Source organism: Schistocerca cancellata, chromosome 3, assembly GCF_023864275.1.
Source record: "Schistocerca cancellata isolate TAMUIC-IGC-003103 chromosome 3, iqSchCanc2.1, whole genome shotgun sequence".
NCBI classification, from domain to species: domain Eukaryota; kingdom Metazoa; phylum Arthropoda; class Insecta; order Orthoptera; family Acrididae; genus Schistocerca; species Schistocerca cancellata.
The window spans coordinates 679,501,298-679,521,342 of record NC_064628.1 but is presented as its reverse complement, the minus strand read 5'-3'; the positions used below and the strand labels follow the sequence as shown (position 1 = coordinate 679,521,342).

Sequence of the window (20,045 nt, the reverse complement as noted above, 5' to 3'; positions counted from 1 at the left end):
TTCCCTCATGTCAGAACGTTGTAGGTATCGCCACCGGCGTCAACCTTGTGGGAATGCTCTGAAAAACTAATCATTTTCATTTCAGAGCATCTTCTTGCTGTCGGTTAAATTTCGCGTCTGTAGCACGAAATCTTCGTGGTGTTGGAATTTTAATGGCCAGTAGTGTACACAGAAAATACCTCTGAAGAACTAGCTGAAATTTTTTCGGTTGTGTCTGGGCCCTTTCTGTATCTGTAAGACGTAGTGTTACTTCGAACCAGCACAGAAACAACATTTGCAGGGGCTATTGGTTACAAATGATGACGAACTGGTTGAGACGAAGCTGAAGCGACAGCGAACAGTTGACACTACGGGTTTTCATTAAGCAGAAACAGTTCCTCACAACGTCCAGTTTCAAGTGTGCTAGTCCTGACAGTTTTAAAGTCTCTGAAAGTTGTCTCTTTTTACAGTGTGCAGTTTTAGCGTTTTCTACTGCCTCTGTCGCCAACAAAGACGTGTTTTGCCACAGGTGGTGACGGAGATGCTGAAACGCACCGGCCCGCTGCGGGACATGTTCAGGTCGCGAGCTGCCGCTCGAGCCCTCGGCATCGGTATGGGTCTGCAGGTGGCGCAGCAGCTGTCCGGCGTTATCATCATCATCTTCTTCTCTGTGCCCATCTTTGTGGCCGCCGGCAGCTCAATGGACCCCAGCGACTGCGCCATCGTTGTCGGCGCCGTGCAGGTGAGCGCTCCCGCACTGAAGTGTCCCCCTTCTCTTGGACACGGTCTATTTATGCTACATTACATTTTTCTTTTTGTCGTCATTCCTCTGACTGATTCGCGGCCGGCCACGATTTCCTCTCCGTCTCAACTTCATCATTCAGATTAGAACTGTCACACATGGACTTCAATTATTTATCCCAATCTCTACCTCCCCCTACAAGTTTTACACTCTACTGCTCAATGTAGCACCATGAAAGTTATACTTGAAGTCTTAACACAAGTCCTATCACCCTGTCCCTTATTGTCAGTGTTCAAATGGTTAAAATGGCTCTGAGCACTATGGCACTTAACATATGAGGTCCTCAGTCCCCTAGAACTTAGAACTACACTACTAGCCATTAAAATTGCTACACCACAAAGATGACGTGCTACAGACGCGAAATTTAACCGACAGGAAGAAGATGCTGTGATATGCAAATGGTTAGCTTTTCAGAGCATTCACATAAGGTTGGCGCCGGTGGCGACACATACAACGTGCTGACATGAGGAAAGTTTCCAACCGATTTCTCATACACAAACAGCAATTAACCGGCGTTGCCTGGTGAAACGTTGTTGTGATGCCTCGTGTAAGGAGGAGAAATGCGTACCATCACGTTTTCGACTTTGATAAAGGTCGGATTGCAGCCTATCGCGATTGCGGTTTATCGTATCGTGACACTGCTGCTCGCGTTGGTCGCGATCCAATGACTGTTAGCAGAATATGGAATCGGTGGGTTCAGGAGGGTGATACGGAAAGTCGTGCTGGATCACAACGGCCTCGTATCACTAGCAGTTGAGATGACAGGCATCTTATCCGCACGGCGGTAACGGATCGTGCAGCCACGTCTCGATCCCTGAGTTAACAGGTGGGAACGTTTGCAAGACAACAACCATCTCCACGAACAATTCGACGACGTTTGTAGCAGCATGGACTATCAGCTCGGAGACGATGGCTGCGGTTCCCCTTGACGCTGCATCACAGACAGGAGCGCCTGCGATGGTGTACTCAACGACGAACATGGGTACACGAATGGCAAAACGTAATTTTTTTCGATGAATCCAGGTTCTGTTTACAGAATCATGATGATTCGCATCCGTGCTTGGCGACATCGCGGTGAACGCACATTGGAAGCGTGTATTTGTCATCGCCATACTGGCGTATCGCCCAGCGTGATGGTATGAGGTGGCATTGGTTACACGTCTCGGTCTCCTCTTGTTCGCATTGACGGCACTTTGAACAGTGGACGTTGCAGTTCAGATATGTTACGACCCGTGGCTCTACCCTTCATTCGATCACTGCGAAACCCTGCATTTTAGCAGGATAATGCACGACCGCATGTTGCAGGTCCTGTACGGGCCTTTCTGCATACAGAAAATGTTCGACTGCTGCCATGGGCAGCACATTCTCCAGATCTCTCACCAATTGAAAACGTCTGATCAATGGTGGCCGAGCAATTGGCTCGTCACAATACGCTAGTCACTACTCCTGATGAACTGTGGTATCGTGTTGAAGCTGCATGGGCAGCTGTACCTGTAGATGCCATCCAAGCTCTGTTTGACTCAATGCCGAGGCGTATCAAGGCCGTTATTACGACCAGAGGTGGTTGTTCTGAGTACTGATTTCTCAGGATCTATGCACCCAAATTGCGTGAAAATGTAATCACATGTCAGTTCTGGTATAATATATTTGTCCAATGAATACCCGTTTATCATCTGCATTTCTTCTTGGTGTAGCAATTTTAATGGCCAGTAGTGTACTTAAACCTAACTAACCCAAGGACAGCACACACATCCATACCCGAGGCAGGATTCGAACCCGCGACCGTAGCAGTCGCGCAGTTCCAGACTGGAGCGTCTAGAACCGCTCGGCCACAGCAGCCGGCTGTCAATGTTCCTTTCCTCTACGATTCTGTGGAGACCCTCCTCGTTCCATATCTTATCAGTCCACCTAATTTTCTACATCCTTCTATAGCACCACACCTCAAACTCTTATTGGACGTAATGTGAACGAAAGAACGGGCATACTCATCATCAAGCTTACGGTAGAACTCGTCTGACATCCACGCAGTAGATCGCCGCATTATTCACCAGGCATATCGTAACCCGTAAACATCTGTGCCTACTTTCTGAGAACAAGAACTGACTCCCTGCAACGTTTTGTGTGATGCCACACCACTGGTCAGAGATTAGCAGCAGTCATTCTAGGCAATTACCGCCTCATCCGTAGGATACCGTTAACACCACAACAAAAACGACTGCTTGTGGAGAGATGCCGTGAGCGGAAAGCATGGACAGCTGATGAATGGCGTCGAATTGTGTTGAGTGACGAATCGTGGTTCTATACTGCCTCGGACGACCACATCCACCGGGTATGGCACTGGCTTGGGGAGAAGTACAATTCTTCCAATGCTCTGGAAATGTACAGTAATGTTACTCCGGTCGTCATGGTGCTAGAATCCATTGGGTGCGACTTCAGATCATCGCTGGTAGTGACTGAGAGTGCACTGAGCGTACTGAGGTAAGTGCCGGCCGAGGTGGCCGAGCGGTTCTAGGCGCTACAGTCCGGAACCGCGCGACCGCTACGATCGCAGGTTCGAATCCTGCCTCGGGCATGGATGTGTGTGATGTCCTTAGGTGAGTTAGGTTTAAGTAGTTCTAAGTTCTAGGGGACTGATGACCTCAGAACTTAAGTCCCATAGTGCCCAGAGCCATTTGAACCATTTTTTTACTGAGGTAAGTCACGGACCTCCTGCATCCTCATGCGGCAGTACTGCGGTGTCATTTTGCAACAGTACAATGGCACGTCTCTATGAACTGTGTTCTTGATTCTGAGGTACGCCCATGGCGAGCAAGATCTCCAGATCTGTCACCGATAGAACTCTTGGGATCAACTCGGATGTCAGTTCTGCCCCGTTTCAGTATCTATCATAACAAAGCTTCAGGTCACCTAGCTTCAGGGGAGGATACAATGGATTTATGATAACCTTTCAAATCGAATCAGTGCATGCATTCACGCCTGAAGGATTGCGATATCGTACTGATAAGTGGGTTCATACTGCCTAGTTCTTTGTACACTGGACTCAATTTTTTAATCATTGAAATAACATGAAATATCCTGTCAATTCTTGAAGTTTCCTTTCATTTCTTTCTCCGCTCCTGCATGCTTTCAATTTTTTGTTGGGCTGTGTATGTTTTAGTAGTCAGCATTACTTTATTACACTACAAGGAACATCGTCCTCACTATCTCCTTCCAATGATTAGGTGTTGTAATCACCTGTTCCGGACTCTGTCACATTGCTGTTCATCGATTGTATTCTTGCACACAAAAGCCATGGCTCGCTGCTAGATAGTCACACATCTCCATTAAAAAAGTCCCAGCCATATCTTAAATCCGGATCCATAACGTAATAGTCGTCTACACAAAGTTGCTGCAATATCCACCTCGTCCTGGACAATTACCACTACATAAGCAACAAGTACCTTGCAACTGCTGGTGATATCGGTGTATGCTTTGGACTGTAGGAGGAATAGTGCGATACTCTCCAAGAAAGTGACACAGCAGATTTGTAAATGTTGCAGCTGTTGAAACGGCAAATCGTTGAACTCCTGTTGCTGTGTTGTTGCCATCTAGACTTGGCGCACACTCGGTAGTAACCAAGCGATGTCGCTGCACCTGAGCGACCAATACTGGTAACCACATTAACTGAAAAGTTGTAATTGGACCCAAGGTGACCTTTGAGTGTCAATGCGTAAGCTGAAATTTACCCAAAGTTTCTATCGTTATTCATATAGCCTTGTAAAATAGAATGAATCGTTTTGAAACACGCTGTACATACACAGAAGTTGATCTACACTGCTGGTCATTGCAAAGGAAAGATACAAGAAAAAGTAATTTTGATTACTGTGCATAAACAGTGCAGTAAGAAGAATACATGATTAAATCTGTATGGGTATTTCTACATTTCCAGAAGGCTTTTGACACTAGCTCATAAGCGGCTTTTAGTGAGACTACATGCTTATGGAATATCGTCTCAGTTATGTGACTGGATTCGTGATTTATTGTCAGAGAGGTTACAGTTCGTAGTAATTGACGGGAAGTCATCAAGTAAAACAGACGTGATTTCTGGTGTCCTCACAAGATAGTATTGTAGGCCCTCTGCTGTTCCGTACCTGTATAAACGATGTAGGAGACAATCTGAGCAGACGCCTTAGGTTATTTGCAGATGATACTCTCGTTTACTGCCTCGTAAAATCAGAAGATCAAAGCAAATTGCAGAACGATTTAGAAAAGATACCTGTATGGTGCGAAAATTGGCAATTGATCCTAAATAATGAAAAGCGTGAGGTCATCTACGTGAGAGCTAAAACGAATCCGTTAAATTTCGGTTACACGATAAATCAGTCAAATCTCAATTCAACTAAATACCTAGAAATTACAATTACGAACAACTTAAATCGGAAGAACACGTAGAAAATGTTGTGGGGAAGTCGAACCAAAGACTGAGAATTATTGACAGAACACATAGAAGATGGAGCAGATCTACTAAAGAGACTGCCTACACTATACTTGTCCGTCTTCTTTTGGAGTACTGCTGCGCGGTGTGGGATCCTTACCAGATGGGATTAACGAAGTACCTGGTGATCAAAAAGTCAGTATAAATTTGAAAACTGAATAAATCACGGAATAATGTAGTTAGAGCGGTACAAATAGACACACATGCTTGGAATGACATGGGGTTTTATTAGAACCAAAAAAATACAAAAGTTCAAAAAATGTCCGTCAGATGGCGCTTCATCTGATCAGAGTAGCAATAATTAGCGTAACAAAGCAAGACAAAGCAAAGATGATGTTCTTTACAGGAAATGCTCAATGTGTCCACCATCATTCCTCAACAACAGCTGTAGTCGAGGAATAATGTGAACAGCACTGTAAAGCATGTCCGGAGTTATGGTGAGGCATTGGCGTCGGATGTTGTCGTAAGCATCCCTAGAGATTTCGGTCGATCATGATACACTTGCGACTTCACGTAACCCCAAAGCCAATAATCGCACGGACTGAGGTCTGGGGACCTGGGAGGCCAAGCATGACGAAAGTGGCGGCTGAGCACACGATCATCACCAAACGACGCGCGCAAGAGATCTTTCACGCGTCTAGCAATATAGGGTGGAGCGCCATCCTGCATAAACATCGTACGTTCGAGCAGGTATTTATCAGCCAGGCTGGCGATGATGCGATTCTGTAACATATCGGCGTACCTCTCACCCGTCACGGTAGCAGTTTTGCTGTCCAGCGCCATCTGTCGGACATTTTGTGACCTTTGTTTTTTTTTTTTGGTTCTAATAAAACCCCATGTCATTCCAAGCATTTACGTCAATTTTCACCTCTCTTTCTACTTTATTCCGTGGTTTATTACGTTTTCAAATTTATACTGACTTTTTGATCACCCGGTACATCGAAAAAGTTTAAAGAAGAGCAGCACGCTTTGTATTTTCTAGAAATAGGCGAAAGAGTGTCACTGACATGATATAGGATTTGTGGGCATTATTAAAACAAAGGCATTTTTCTGTTCGACGTAATCTTCTCATGAAATTTCAGTCACCAACTTTCTCTTCCCAATGCGACGCCTACCTACATAGGGAGAAACGATCATCATGATAAAATAAGAGAATTGCAGCTCACACGGAAAGATATAGGTGTTCGTTTTTTCTGCATGCTGTTAAAGATTGGAATAATAGAGAATTATTGGGAAGTTGATTCGATGAACCCTCCGTCAGGCACTTAAATGTGATTTACAGAGTATCCATGTAGATGTAGATCTAGATATATTTCACAGTACGTAGGATTCAAAATTTACTGTACAGAGCTGCCACCTGTCGCAAGGAATAATGGAACTAACGCAGATGAGTGTCTTAATTGCACAGAAATCCGTTGATACAGGCAAATTATTCCACGCTCCTTCAACTTTGTGATCCAATTCATCAATCATAGTAGTCTGCGAGTGGTGGCATACCAGTCCTTCAGCAACTTGTGATCAGACATTTCCAGTGAATGACTGATCTGGAGAACATGCGAACAACAGATCCAACCGTCTGTATCGATTAAGGTCAGCACAGCAACTGCAGTAGGCAGTCTTGCGTTATCTTGTTGAAAACTTTGTAGAGACCTCTAAGATAGAGCACAGCCACTGCCCTAAAAACGTCAAAAATGTAACGGCTGCTCTTCAAATTACCGGCTGCGCGAACCAGAAATGATCGTGTTGTGTATCAAATGGCACCCATATCATCACTCCAGACGTAGATGATGAAAGAGATCTGGCATCGTTCGTTCTCCTGGGAGCCTCCACGCACTGATACGTCCATTGAGATCCTGTTAACAGAACAGAGACTCGTGTGACAAGATGATGTGGTGGTCCTCCTGTGTAATGTTATCACCACTGTCGGTGCACTGACTCCGCTGATGCATCCAGAGGAGCAGCATTCATGGTCGCAATTCTGAGAATACTTGGTAGTCCAGGCATCACACTAGTTCGTATATGATGTGGCAGCATGTTCATGCGTGGCCGAGCAAATAATGTCTGTCCTATCGAGTGTTAATCGCGTGAGGCCGTGAAGTTGCGTGTATGACCTTCTGAACCCATCAATTCCTTATACGAAAGACAGTCGTGGCATCGAGACCCACGAGAGCAGCGTTATTACACTGAGGTGACAAAAGCCATGGGATACCTCCTAATATTGTGTCGGACCTCCTTTTTCCGGGTGAAGTAAAGCAGCTCGACGTGGCATGGACTCAACAGGTCGTTGGATATTGCCTGGAGAGATATTGAGCAATGCTGCCTCTGTAGTCATCCATAACTGCTGAAGCGTTGCTAGTGCAGGATTTTGTGCACGAACTGACGTCTTGCGTATGTCCTATAAACGTTCGCGTTCGAATTGTCCAGCTTGTGCTTCACAATAATCACGAATAATTGTGGTCCTGTGACATGGCGCATTGTCATCCATAAAAAGTCCATCGTTGTTGGAGAACATGAAGCCCATGAATGGCTGCAGGTGGTCTCCAAGTAATTCGCTTGGACCAGAGGATCCAGTACATTCCATTTTAACCCAGCCCACACCATTATGGAGCCACCACCAGCGTGCACGGTGTCTTGTTGACAGCCTGGATCCTTGGCTCTGTGGGCTCTGCGCCCCATGCGAAACCTACCATCAGCTCTTATCAGTTCAAGCTGAAATTGATAAGAGCTGATCGAGATTCACCTGGCTAGGGCACGGTTTAACAGTAGTCTAGCGTCCAACTGATACCGGCACGAGCCCAGGAGAGGCGGTGTCGTGTTGTTAGCAAAGGCACTCGCGTCGGTCGCGTGCAGCTGTAGACCGTTAAGGCAAAATTCCGCCGCACTGTCCTAAGGGATACGTTTGTCGCGCGTCCCACATCGCTTTCTGCGGTTATTTCCCGCGGTGTTGCGTATCTGTCGGCACTGACAACTCTGCGCAAACGCCGCTGCTCTCGGTCGTTAAGTGAAAGTCATCGGCCATTGCGTTGTCCGTCGTCAGAGATAATGCCTGAAATTTGGTACTGTCGGCACACTCTTGGCACTGCTGATCTCCCTAACGATTTACGAAATGGGATGTCCCATGCTTCTAGCTCCAACTACCATTCAGCACTCCGAGTCTGTTAATGTCTGTCGTGCGTCTATAACCACGTCGGAAACCTATTCACATGCACCACGTGAGTACAAAAGACAGCTTCGCCAATGCAATGTCCTTCTATATCTTGTGTACGCGATACTACCACCATTTCCATATGTGCATATCCGTATTCCAGTGTACCTCAGTGTATATGCGGCAGTCCGACAGGTGACGATCTTGCAACTGTCGAATTCCGCCAGATACAAATAGTGTGAGCGCACGAGACTTCTCAGCCTTTGGGCCGCATTCGATCCTTACTGCTGACCCAAGTCTAACTTTTTTATCGCTCTCTTGTTCGATTTTAGGAAACCAAACAAAGAACACGTTTGGCAATACCGTCTTTAGCGGGCTTCTTGAAATTGCGCGCGCAACGGCCTGGTTGGCTGACTTCAATGTCAGTTAACTTCGGAAACGGCGAAATGCATCGAATTTTTTCTTAGCAATTATTTCTTAACATAGCCCTTACGACCTTTTTAAACTGTTTCTGAGCATCCTCTAGACAACTACATCATCTGCAAGAAGACTGAGGTTATTGTTAATATTGTCCATCATTAATATACAACACCAACAGCAAAGGACCCAACATGCTTCTCTGGGACACACCCGAAGTTTCTCTTACAACTGTCAAGGATTTTCCATCCGAGATAGCTTGCTGTGTTCTCCCTTTCAAAAATTAATCAATCAGGTCAAAAATATCGCCTGATACTACATACAATCGTACTTTTGATAATAAGCCTACATGTTGTATTGAGTCACATGGTTTTCGGAAATCGAGAAATACTACAACTACCTGACTGCCAAGTCCAAGCTTTCAGTATGTCATACGCGAAAAGTACGAGTTGACTTTCATATGATCGATGTTTTCGGGACATATGTTGTTTAGGTTGGAGGAGGCCCTTCTGTTAGAGATACATAATTAAGACCACGCCCGGAACAAGTTCTAAGATTCTACAACAAATCGATGACAAGGATGCTGGACGATAGTTTTGCGGATCACTTCCGCTATCTCCTTGTAGTCAGGTATGATCTGTGCTATCTTCCAGCTATTGGGCAATTTTTTTTTTTTTTTTTTTTTTTTTTTTTTCGAGGGCTCTTGATCAGATCGTGGTTAAAAGAGATACGAGCTCAGCACCAAAATCGGCATTCAGAAAGGGATTCTATCGGGCCCTGCAGCTTTGTTCAATTGTTGCAATATGAGCTGTTTATTAACACCACTGATTACTCGCGCGGGATAGCCTCGCGGTCTAGGGCGCCTTGCCACGGTTCGCCCGGCTACCACCGCCGGAGGTTCGAGTCCACCCTCGGGCAACGGGGTGTGTTGTCCTTAGCCTAAGCTAGGTTACGTTAGATTAAGTAGTGTGTAAGCCTAGGGACCGATGACCTCAGCAGTTGGGTCTCATAGGAACTAACCACGAATTTCCGAATTTTCAACACCACTCACACTGACATCAATGTCACTCTTATTTGCAGTGGAACGAGGATTAAATTAGAACAGTTCTTCTTAGTAAAGGAACATTTGAAAATGGAATTCAATCTTTTTGCAGTTCTCCTTTGCGAACGAGCATTTGAAAATAGGAATATTTGTGCTTTTCTTCTTCAACCTTCAGTTTCAGTCCCATTCTCGTCTAGTACCACAAACAGCTATTATATATGACCAGAAATTCTTTGGATTATGTGTGAAATCTTTTGTGTGATCTGAAATCCTTTGCGTTATGTGAGAAACCTTTCTGTAACATTCTTCTGTGATGGCAACTTTAGGCTTCGGCATTACGCTATTTGACAGCCCAATGAGTTTCACTCGGCATCACCTTTTTGTAGCCCAATACTTTGTTTTACACCAATGAGTATTATATTATAGCCTCGATGACTCTCATCATGAACTGTTGCAGCATGTACATAACTGTATTTATCAAGTGCATGGTCAACTGTTCTTCTAACCTAAGCCACTATTCTTCTACTATACATTCTTCTCTCCACAGCTAAATGTTTCAAGTTTGGTGTTGAGATACGACACTATTGTCTCTTTGTCTAGTTGGCTGAACATGTAGACTTTTCTACCTGCTTTGGATGCAGTTTGTACTTTGGTAATCATTGTCGCTGCACAGTTGCTTTGTGGTCACTGATACCCGTTTCTATCTGGACATCCTCATAGAGTTCATGTCTATTTGTTGCTATTAGATCCAATATATTTGTCATGAGTAGGTTTTTGTACAGTCTGTGCTAGGTAGTTTCTTTCTCATACCAAAAATACCATTACCACCAACAATTGCGAACACAATGAAATAAAACCATCCAAATTGGTGAAGCCATTATCAGGTGGTGATCTTTCATACATCCCACAATTGAATTGAGAGGATACGAAACAAAATGAACTTATGTCCAAAAATGCATGGTTTCCAAGCTGGAGACCATTTATTCAGTCGTACTTCGTTACAGAGACTGCGGTCTAATCGCGCTGTACCGTGCAGCTACAGTAACAGTATGCGTGGTTTCCTCCTAGGGGTGGTACTGTTCCCCATACATCATGCTATAGCCCCCTCTCCTGCCATAACAGTTGGTAATGGCGTCCTATTCACTTCTCTTTTTTACTCACTTTGTAGTCGATGATGACGGATGGTAGTACAACGTGGTACGTAACGGTTCAGTATTTGAATCAAGAGCTTGCCGACATGGTGTTTACATACGTAAAGGCAACGGCAGCGGGCGGCGAGCACTAAGGTTGTATCAGGAGACCTATCCCCGCCGACAACAACCACAGCATTCAGTGTTTGCAGCAATGTTTCGCTGTTTGTCTGAGACAGGGTCGTTTCACGAAGTAGGAAAACACAAAGGATGTACCCAAAATGTTCGGACACCAGACTTGGAGAAAAATGTGATTAACGCTGTAGAAGGCGACCACCGTGTCAGTACCAGGCAGCTGGACCGCCAGCCAGTACAGAGTAAGCCAGACGACCGTGTGGAACATTCTCCATGACAATTGATACTACCCTTATCACTTACGGTGTGTGCAGGACTTACTAGCGACAGATTTTCAGGTCGGGAGCAGTTTTGTCACTGGGTTCTTCACCAGGCAACCTCGATTCCGGGATTTGTGTCATCCGTCTAATTCACAGAAGAGGTCACCTTTGTGGTATCTTCAATACTCATAGCATTCATGTGTTGGGTAGTATGCAGAACCCAATGGTATGATGACAGCGAATCACAAGCATTGGTGCAGCCGGAATGTGCGGGCCAGGATAACTGGCGACCATATTTTGAGACCAGTCTTCCACAGACGTGGCTTAACAGGCTGGAACTATTGGCGTTTCTTGCGGTTCTGCTGGAAGGAGTGCAACTGATAATTCGAAGGGTTATGCGGCTGCTACATGATGGTGCTCCAACCCACTTCGCCGTTAATGTACGGATGCATCTCAGTCGTATCTTTCCTGATCCATGGATCGGACGAAGAGGTGTCGAGTTTGCAGAGCCCATTTCAGATGTGGAGGCATTGGAACAGTGTATTCGTGCTGCCTCTGACATTGTTCGGATGGAGCCTGGCCTATACGAACGCGTGAGACAGAACATGCTACGGCGCATACGGCGCTACGGCACATGGAAACTATTTTCAACACATACTGTAACTGTGGCTGCATGGTACAGCGCGAATTAGACAATAGCCTCTGTAACAAGGTATGACTGAATAAATGGTCTCCAGCCTGGAAACAGTGCATTCCTGGACATAAGTTCATTAGACATTTTTTGTTCCGTATCCTCTCATCGATCAATCCGTAGAGTTGTACACACACACACACACACACACACAAATACACACACAAGTTTGCAGTAAACTGGTCAAGAACTTTTCGAGATTTTGGTAACAATGTTCTCCCTGATTAATCATATATATACATATATATAAATCAGGGAGAACATTGTTACCAAAATCTCGAATAGTTCTTGACCGATTTACTATAAATTTTTACACGACACTCTAATGAACATTGGGACAGACATAGGCTGTATATTTTTGTAATATATATATATATATATATATATATAAAGGGGATATGTATACACCACACATCTCCAAAGTTCCTGACCAATTTATTTCAAATTTGTACACGATACCTTAACAAACATTTCGATGGACGTAGGCTATATATATATATATATATATATATATATATATATACACTCCTGGAAATTGAAATAAGAACACTGTGAATTCATTGTCCCAGGAAGGGGAAACTTTATTGACACATTCCTGGGGTCAGATACATCACATGATCACACTGACAGAACCACAGGCACATAGACACAGGCAACAGAGCATGCACAATGTCGGCACTAGTACAGTGTATATCCACCTTTCGAAGCAATGCAGGCTGCTATTCTCCCATGGAGACGATCGTAGAGATGCTGGATGTAGTCCTGTGGATGTAGTCCACCTGGCGCCTCAGTTGGACCAGTGTTCGTGCTGGACGTGCAGACCGCGTGAGACGACGCTTCATCCAGTCCCAAACATGCTCAATGGGGGACAGATCTGGAGATCTTGCTGGCCAGGGTAGTTGACTTACACCTTCTAGAGCACGTTGGGTGGCACGGGATACATGCGGACGTGCATTGTCCTGTTGGAACAGCAAGTTCCCTTGCCGGTCTAGGAATGGTAGAACGATGGGTTCGATGACGGTTTGGATGTACCGTGCACTATTCAGTGTCCCCTCGACGATCACCAGTGGTGTACGGCCAGTGTAGGAGATTGCTCCCCACACCATGATGCCGGTTGTTGGGCCTGTGTGCCTCGGTCGTATGCAGTCCTGATTGTGGCGCTCACCTGCATGGCGCCAAACACGCATACGACCATCATTGGCACCGAGGCAGAAGCGACTCTCATCGCTGAAGACGACACGTCTCCATTCGTCCCTCCATTCACGCCTGTCGCGACACCACTGGAGGCGGGCTGCACGATGTTGGGGCGTGAGCGGAAGACGGCCTAACGGTGTGCGGGACCGTAGCCCAGCTTCATGGAGACGGTTGCGAATGGTCCTCGCCGATACCCCAGGAGCAACAGTGTCCCTAATTTGCTGGGAAGTGGCGGTGCGGTCTCCTACGGCACTGCGTAGGATCCTACGGTCTTGGCGTGCATCCGTGCGTCGCTGCGGTCCAGTCCTAGGTCGACGGGCACGTGCACCTTCCGCCGACCACTGGCGACAACATCGATGTACTGTGGAGACCTCACGCCCCACGTGTTGAGCAATTCGGCGGTACGTCCACCCGGCCTCCCGCATGCCCACTATACGCCCTCACTCAAAGTCCGTCAACTGCACATACAGTTCACGTCCATGCTGTCGCGGCATGCTACCAGTGTTAAAGACTGCGATGGAGCTCCGTATGCCACGGCAAACTGGCTGACACTGACGGCGGCGGTACACAAATGCTGCGCAGCTAGCGCCATTCGACGGCCAACACCGTGGTTCCTTGTGTGTCCACTGTGCCGTGCGTGTGATCATTGCTTGTACAGCCCTCTCGCAGTGTCCAGAGCAAGTATGGTGGGTCTGACACACCGGTGTCAATGTGTTCTTTTTTCCATTTCCAGGAGTGTATATATATATATATATATATATGTGTGTGTGTGTGTGTGTGTGTGTGTGTGTGTGTGTGTATCTTTAAATATCCCCTTCGAAAAATTTTATGAATGACTGTCCTGATAAACCCCTTACGTTATTTGATTTTCAAACAGCTGAGCAGAACTGAACGTACTCAGACATTTCGCTCTTTACTTATTCTGATCAACACTAAACTAACACACAATATTCTTAGCACAACGCAATCTGACTTTCAATAATCCCTACAATAGAATGGCCCTGACTAACAATAACCAATACCTTTCATGAATCACTTACCTCACAAATATCTTCGTTACTCGAACTACTGTAATACAGCGAGCGCCAATACTGCGAGCTAAATAAAAGATTATAACTACTGAAGGCACTAACTACTGATAGGCATAGTTAGCAAATGAGAGATTTTGATAGAGAGCAAACAATGTATTTACCTTAATAATGTTCAAAAGTCATGATATATATACCAGTTCATGACATCCAGTCTCACAAATTTACTGTCTCTGATGGACACACGTCCACATCATCTGCTCTCAAAACTCCAGCTGCCCAACACTACAACAGCAAATATTCCAACAATGCAAACCAGCCACAGACTACACACAGCACAGTCAGTGATTTTCATACAGAGCGCTACGTGGCGTTACCAACATATAAACCTAAACAGGCTACTTACATAGCCCCCCATGCTCCCCACAGTAAATTTTACAAATTGTTTTGGGCAATGGCCAATACAGATTTAAAAAAAAAAATTACAATAACAAGGAATCAAATGCACACACTTATTGATACACTGTTGGTCAAAAGCAAAGATTTTCTTATAGTCCATAAAGACAGTCCTGATCGTTCATCACAGTAAAATTGCAGTGTTTTTCTCAAAGTCCGAGCAGTAAAAGTAAATGCAGACGGAAGTAGTGGATTTCCATGCAGTCTTGAAGAAGCAGTATTGTCCTTCCAATGGGAAGACAGTGCTGACTCTTGACATGCAGACAGGTAATGGGCCACAACAGAGCAAACCCACAGCAGAGTCAGTCGTAGTTTTGAAGAATATTGGTAGGTAGGTCATCACAGAGCGGACCCACTGTAGTTCTGGTAGAGGGTATGGTATTGTTGGGCTACCAGAGGTGCAGAACCAATGCAGTCCTTGTAGAAATTGGTGGGACATCAAAGGCGTAGACTCACTGTAGTCCTTGTAGAGATAATGATATTGGAGGATCATCAAAGGTGCAGACCCACTGCAGTCATTGTAGAGATGGCCAGCAGCCACCTGTTGCGACTGTGCAAGTGCCCAATCAACATCGAAGAGTCTTGCGGACAATATAGCAAGTCCATAAACCACCACTTGTGCACTCACGAAGTTTTTGGAATTGTCCTTAGAACCAGCAAAGCTGTTAACCAGTCCCTTGTTGAATTATCCACACACATGCAAACACTAACAGTCCCAACTTCTCACCTATTGTGCATGTACTATGACCAACAGAAATGTGTGCACTGAAATGAATGCTTACAAGTTACTTAATCTCATCAACTGGTGTCAATAACAATTTTATAACATGAGAATACAATTACAAAGGTACAGGAAACATTATTAAAGAACATAACAATACAGATAACATTTGTAGTAATACAGGCTTTACAAAACAACAGAAGTAAAGATGTATATCAGTGTTACAGGAATTATGACATAAGTAAATAAATAAAATAATCAGAATAGTTTTCGAAACATTAATTTCACACATGAGCATTAAAACAGAACAGAATAAATAATGTCTAAACATCTTTACAAAGTATATAACACATTATTAGAAAAATTCTACAGTACAACTCTTATCAGGTAAACACATAAAGACAGGAAGAACTCAAATACACAAGGGTACACAAACACATAGCGGAACAACACAAAAGGAAAGGTCAGAGTTTGTTTTACTGCAGTATTTTGCAAACAAAACTTTCTTTACTTCTTGGAGAATTCCCTTCGTTCATCATTATTCCCAAAAAGTCCTATCTATACCTGCTTTCTGTATTCTATTCATATCCTCTTTCAAAATAATTATTCTTGATTGTACAGTACTCTTTTCCTAAAAAAAAAACTTTTTTCGTATAACTTCTCAATGCATTTCTTCCAATTCATCGCAACTCATTCTCTTATACAGCCTACCCTCTCTTAAGCTAACTTAAATCTACTGAGCTCATATGCATAAACTACAGGATGAGGCAATGCAGCAGCACAAAACAATTAACACAAACAGCAATAACAAAAAAATTGCAAATTGGCAAAGCATGCAGCAGTATATCTAAATTAGCAAAGCAAATGCAACATTGCAACTAATATGAGGCAATGTGCAGCAACAAGAATAATGAATCAGTAGTAAAACTGGCTTAACAGAGTAATACAAAGTGAAATTCAGTAGCACTATGCCTGGCAAACAGCAGCAGCAAATGCTATAACTTACACCTAAACATGACAAAGCTCAAGCAGAAAAAATATTACAGTAAAAATGGCCATGTCTAATACATATGTCACATCTTAACACTAGAGTGATGCATCATGATAACTTACTCTAGCACACAAGTTACCAAATCGTTAAGAACTATTTATGCAATTTCTGTAAAGGGAAATGTCTATTTGTGTTCCCTTTTTTTTTTAAGAAAGTAGATCATAAAATTATTGTTTAAGGGATCTGTAGACATAAAATATTTACATTAGTACATCTATTAAATTTTATTTTAACCATTGCTGCAGTCCAGCTAGAAACTAGATATTAAACAAAATAGGCAAATATATATATACAAAGCAAAGCATGAAACATCATTCACTAGCCATATAAGATTCCAGGTTCGTATCCTGGCAGGGCCGCCATATGAAACATCCCCTTCGAAAAAACCCCTTACGTTATTTGATTTTCAAACAGCTGAGCAGAACTGAACATACTCAGACATTTCGCTTTTTATTTATTCTGATCAACACTAAACTAACACACAATATTTTTAGCACAACGCAATCTGACTTTCAATAATCCATACAAAAGAATGGCCCTGACTGACAATAACCTATACCTTTCATGAATCACTTACCTTACAAATATCTTCGTTACTCGAACTACTGCAATACAGCGAGCGCCAATACTGCGAGCTAAATAAAAGATTCTAGCTACTGAAGGCACTAACTACTGATAGGCATAGTTAGCAAATGAAAGATTTTGATAGAGAACAAACAATGTATTTACCTTAATAATGTTCAAAAGTAATCATATATATATATATTCCCCCCATTCAACACTGCTGGCGGCTTACCTCCAACTGCGCAACGCTACGCGCTGTTCACATCCAACTGCCCAACACTACAATAGCAAAAATTCCAACAATGCAAACCAGCCACAGACTGCACACAGCACAGTCAGTGATTTTCATACAGAGCGCTACGTCGCGTTATCAACATAAAAACCTAAACAGCCTACTTATAATCTGTGTGTATGTGTGTGTGTATATTTGTAATATGTAAAAGGGGATGAGCTGTTACGACAAATGTCGAAAATTTCTTGGTCGATTTACTTGCAATTTTTACACGATACTCCAATGAATATTCAGACAGACATAGGCTATATATTTCAGTAATGCATTGTATATGTATAAAGATGAAACGTTGTTACCAAATAATCTCGAAAAGATCTTGACGGGTTTACTTCAAATTTTTACACGTTGCTATACTGAACATTCAGACGGAAATGGAGATACAGATAGAGGAGGAGGACATGGACAGAGAGAGAGGGAGAAGGTTATTCACAGAAAGAAACAGGGAGGAGGGGATGTACAGAATAAGAGGGAGGGGGGAATGAGAAGATGGGCAGAGAGGGGGGACTTGGAAGCTTTGCCAGGTTCGCTAGTAAGTAAATAAAAGTGCAAGTTGCACGAATTTAGCAGTAAACTAACACCTTTCTGATTGTCGTGCCAAAGATAAACATTGTGGCGTCAGCATATCTCACAAGACCCACGTGAAACGTGGAACACCTCAGAGTCCGTTTCCCACATGGGGCAACTGCTCGCAGCACTGTATATGTAACATTCTAACACTGATCACAGAGATATTCTGTCTGCGTAAGCCTACTATTCAAACAATATTTTTTGCCCATCCTTAATTGTAGTCTCTCCCCGATGTTATTCAATCTGTATATAGAGCAGGCAGTGAAGGAAACAAAAGAAAAATTGGAGTAGGAATTAAACTCCATGGAAAATAAATAAAAACTTTGAGGTTCGCCAATGACTTTGTAATTCTGTCAGAGACAGCAAAGGACTTGGAAGAGCAGTTGGGCAGAATGGATAGTGTGTTGAAAGGAGGATGTAAGATGAACATCAACAAAAGCAAAACGAGGATAATGGAATGTAGTCGTATTAAGTCAAGTGATGCTGAGGGAATTAGATTAGGAAATGAGACACTTAAAGTAGTAAAGGAGTTTTGCTATTTGGGGAGCAAAATAACTGATGATGGTCGAAGTAGAGAGGATATAAAATGTAGACTGGCAATGGCAAGGAAAGCGTTTCTGAAGAAGAGAAATTTGTTAACGTCGAGTGTAGATTTAAGTGTCAGGAAGTCGTTTCTGAAAGTATTCGTTTGGAGTGTAGCCATGTATGGAAGTGAAACATGGACGATAAATAGTTTAGAGAAGAAGAGAATAGAAGCTTTTGAAATGTGGTGCTACAGAAAAATGCTGAAGATTAGATGGGTAGATCACATAACTAATGAAGGAGGTATTGAGTAGAATTGGGGAGAAGAGGAGTTTCTGGCACAACTTGACTAGAAGAAGGGACCGGTTGGTAGGACATGTTCTGAGGCATCAAGAGATCTCCAATTTAGTACTGGAGGGCAGCGTGGAGGGTAAAAATTGTAGAGGGAGAACAAGGCTGCAGTAGGTACTGGGAGATGAAGAATCTTGCACAGGATGGAGTAGCATGGAGAGCTGCATCAAACCAGTCTCAGGACTGAAGACCACAAGAACAACATTTCTTGAAGATATGTCGGAGATGTTTTATGCTGGCTGCATTCCACTTTTATGATGTTGCAATTTTAATACCCAACAGTGTATTTTTCGCGATCGTTGGTTGACAGCCTATCCGAGAGCGGTGGGTGAAATATGGTGCCCACTGCCCACTACGTTTCAGGTGGGGTCGACGCTGCTGTCCACCCTGCTGGTGGAGCGCGCGGGTCGCCGCGTGTGGCTGGTGCTGTCGCTGTCTAGCATGGGCACCTGCCTGGTTTTGCTGGGGATCTACTTCCACTACCACGAGCACACTCGCATACCTGTGGCTGGTATCAGCTGGCTGCCGCTGCTCGCCATGTGCACATACCTGCTCACGTGCTCCCTGGGCATCGGCCCACTGCCCTGGGCCATGATCGGCGAACTCTTCCCTGGAGAGATCAAGGGCATCGCCAGCTCCATCTGTGGTGGCACCAACTGGATCCTCTGCTTCATCGTCTCCAAGACGTTTACCAACATGGTGGACGCCTTCGGAACCGACGTCACTTTTTGGATATACGGAGGCACCTGTTTTGGGGCCACTACTTGGGTCTTCTTCTTCGTCATCGAGACTAGGAACAAGTCTCTCGCGCAGATACAGAAGGAACTCGAGGGGGTATCGTAAGCTTGCCCGCGCGTCCTAGCATCAAATGTCAGAGCCAGGTTACTATGCTATACCTGCGAATAACTCTTTTATTTTCGAACTCTTCTCCTCAGCAAACTCATCCCTCTTTCCGCTTTTGTCTTCAGGCCAACATTCTTTTCATTTTTAAAAAAATTGACATATTTTCTTTCTTAGGGAAATTATACAATCAATGGCCGCAGAACAAACTTTATTGCTGGTCTATATTGCATATGTTTCTAATCTTAGTACCGGTTTAGGTTCAAGTGAAGCATCTTCAGATCTGTGGAGATAAAAAATAAAAGAACTAACCATAATATAACGACAGATTCACAACTTCGTTATTACACCAGGTACTTTATTGTACATTTGCTATTAGTGATG

General features: G+C 44.0%; 1 protein-coding gene across 1 annotated transcript in view; it reads left to right on the top strand.

The window, feature by feature from the left end:
- Window positions 1-19,664, top strand: part of LOC126176501 (facilitated trehalose transporter Tret1-like) — a 63,686-nt gene extending 44,022 nt beyond the window's left edge. Inside the window, exons 4-5 of the mRNA XM_049923656.1 lie at window positions 509-721; window positions 19,185-19,664. Of these exons, the coding sequence (XP_049779613.1) occupies window positions 509-721; window positions 19,185-19,664 (693 nt within the window). The remainder of the gene's footprint in view (window positions 1-508; window positions 722-19,184) is intronic.
- The last annotated feature ends 381 nt before the right edge of the window (window positions 19,665-20,045 follow it).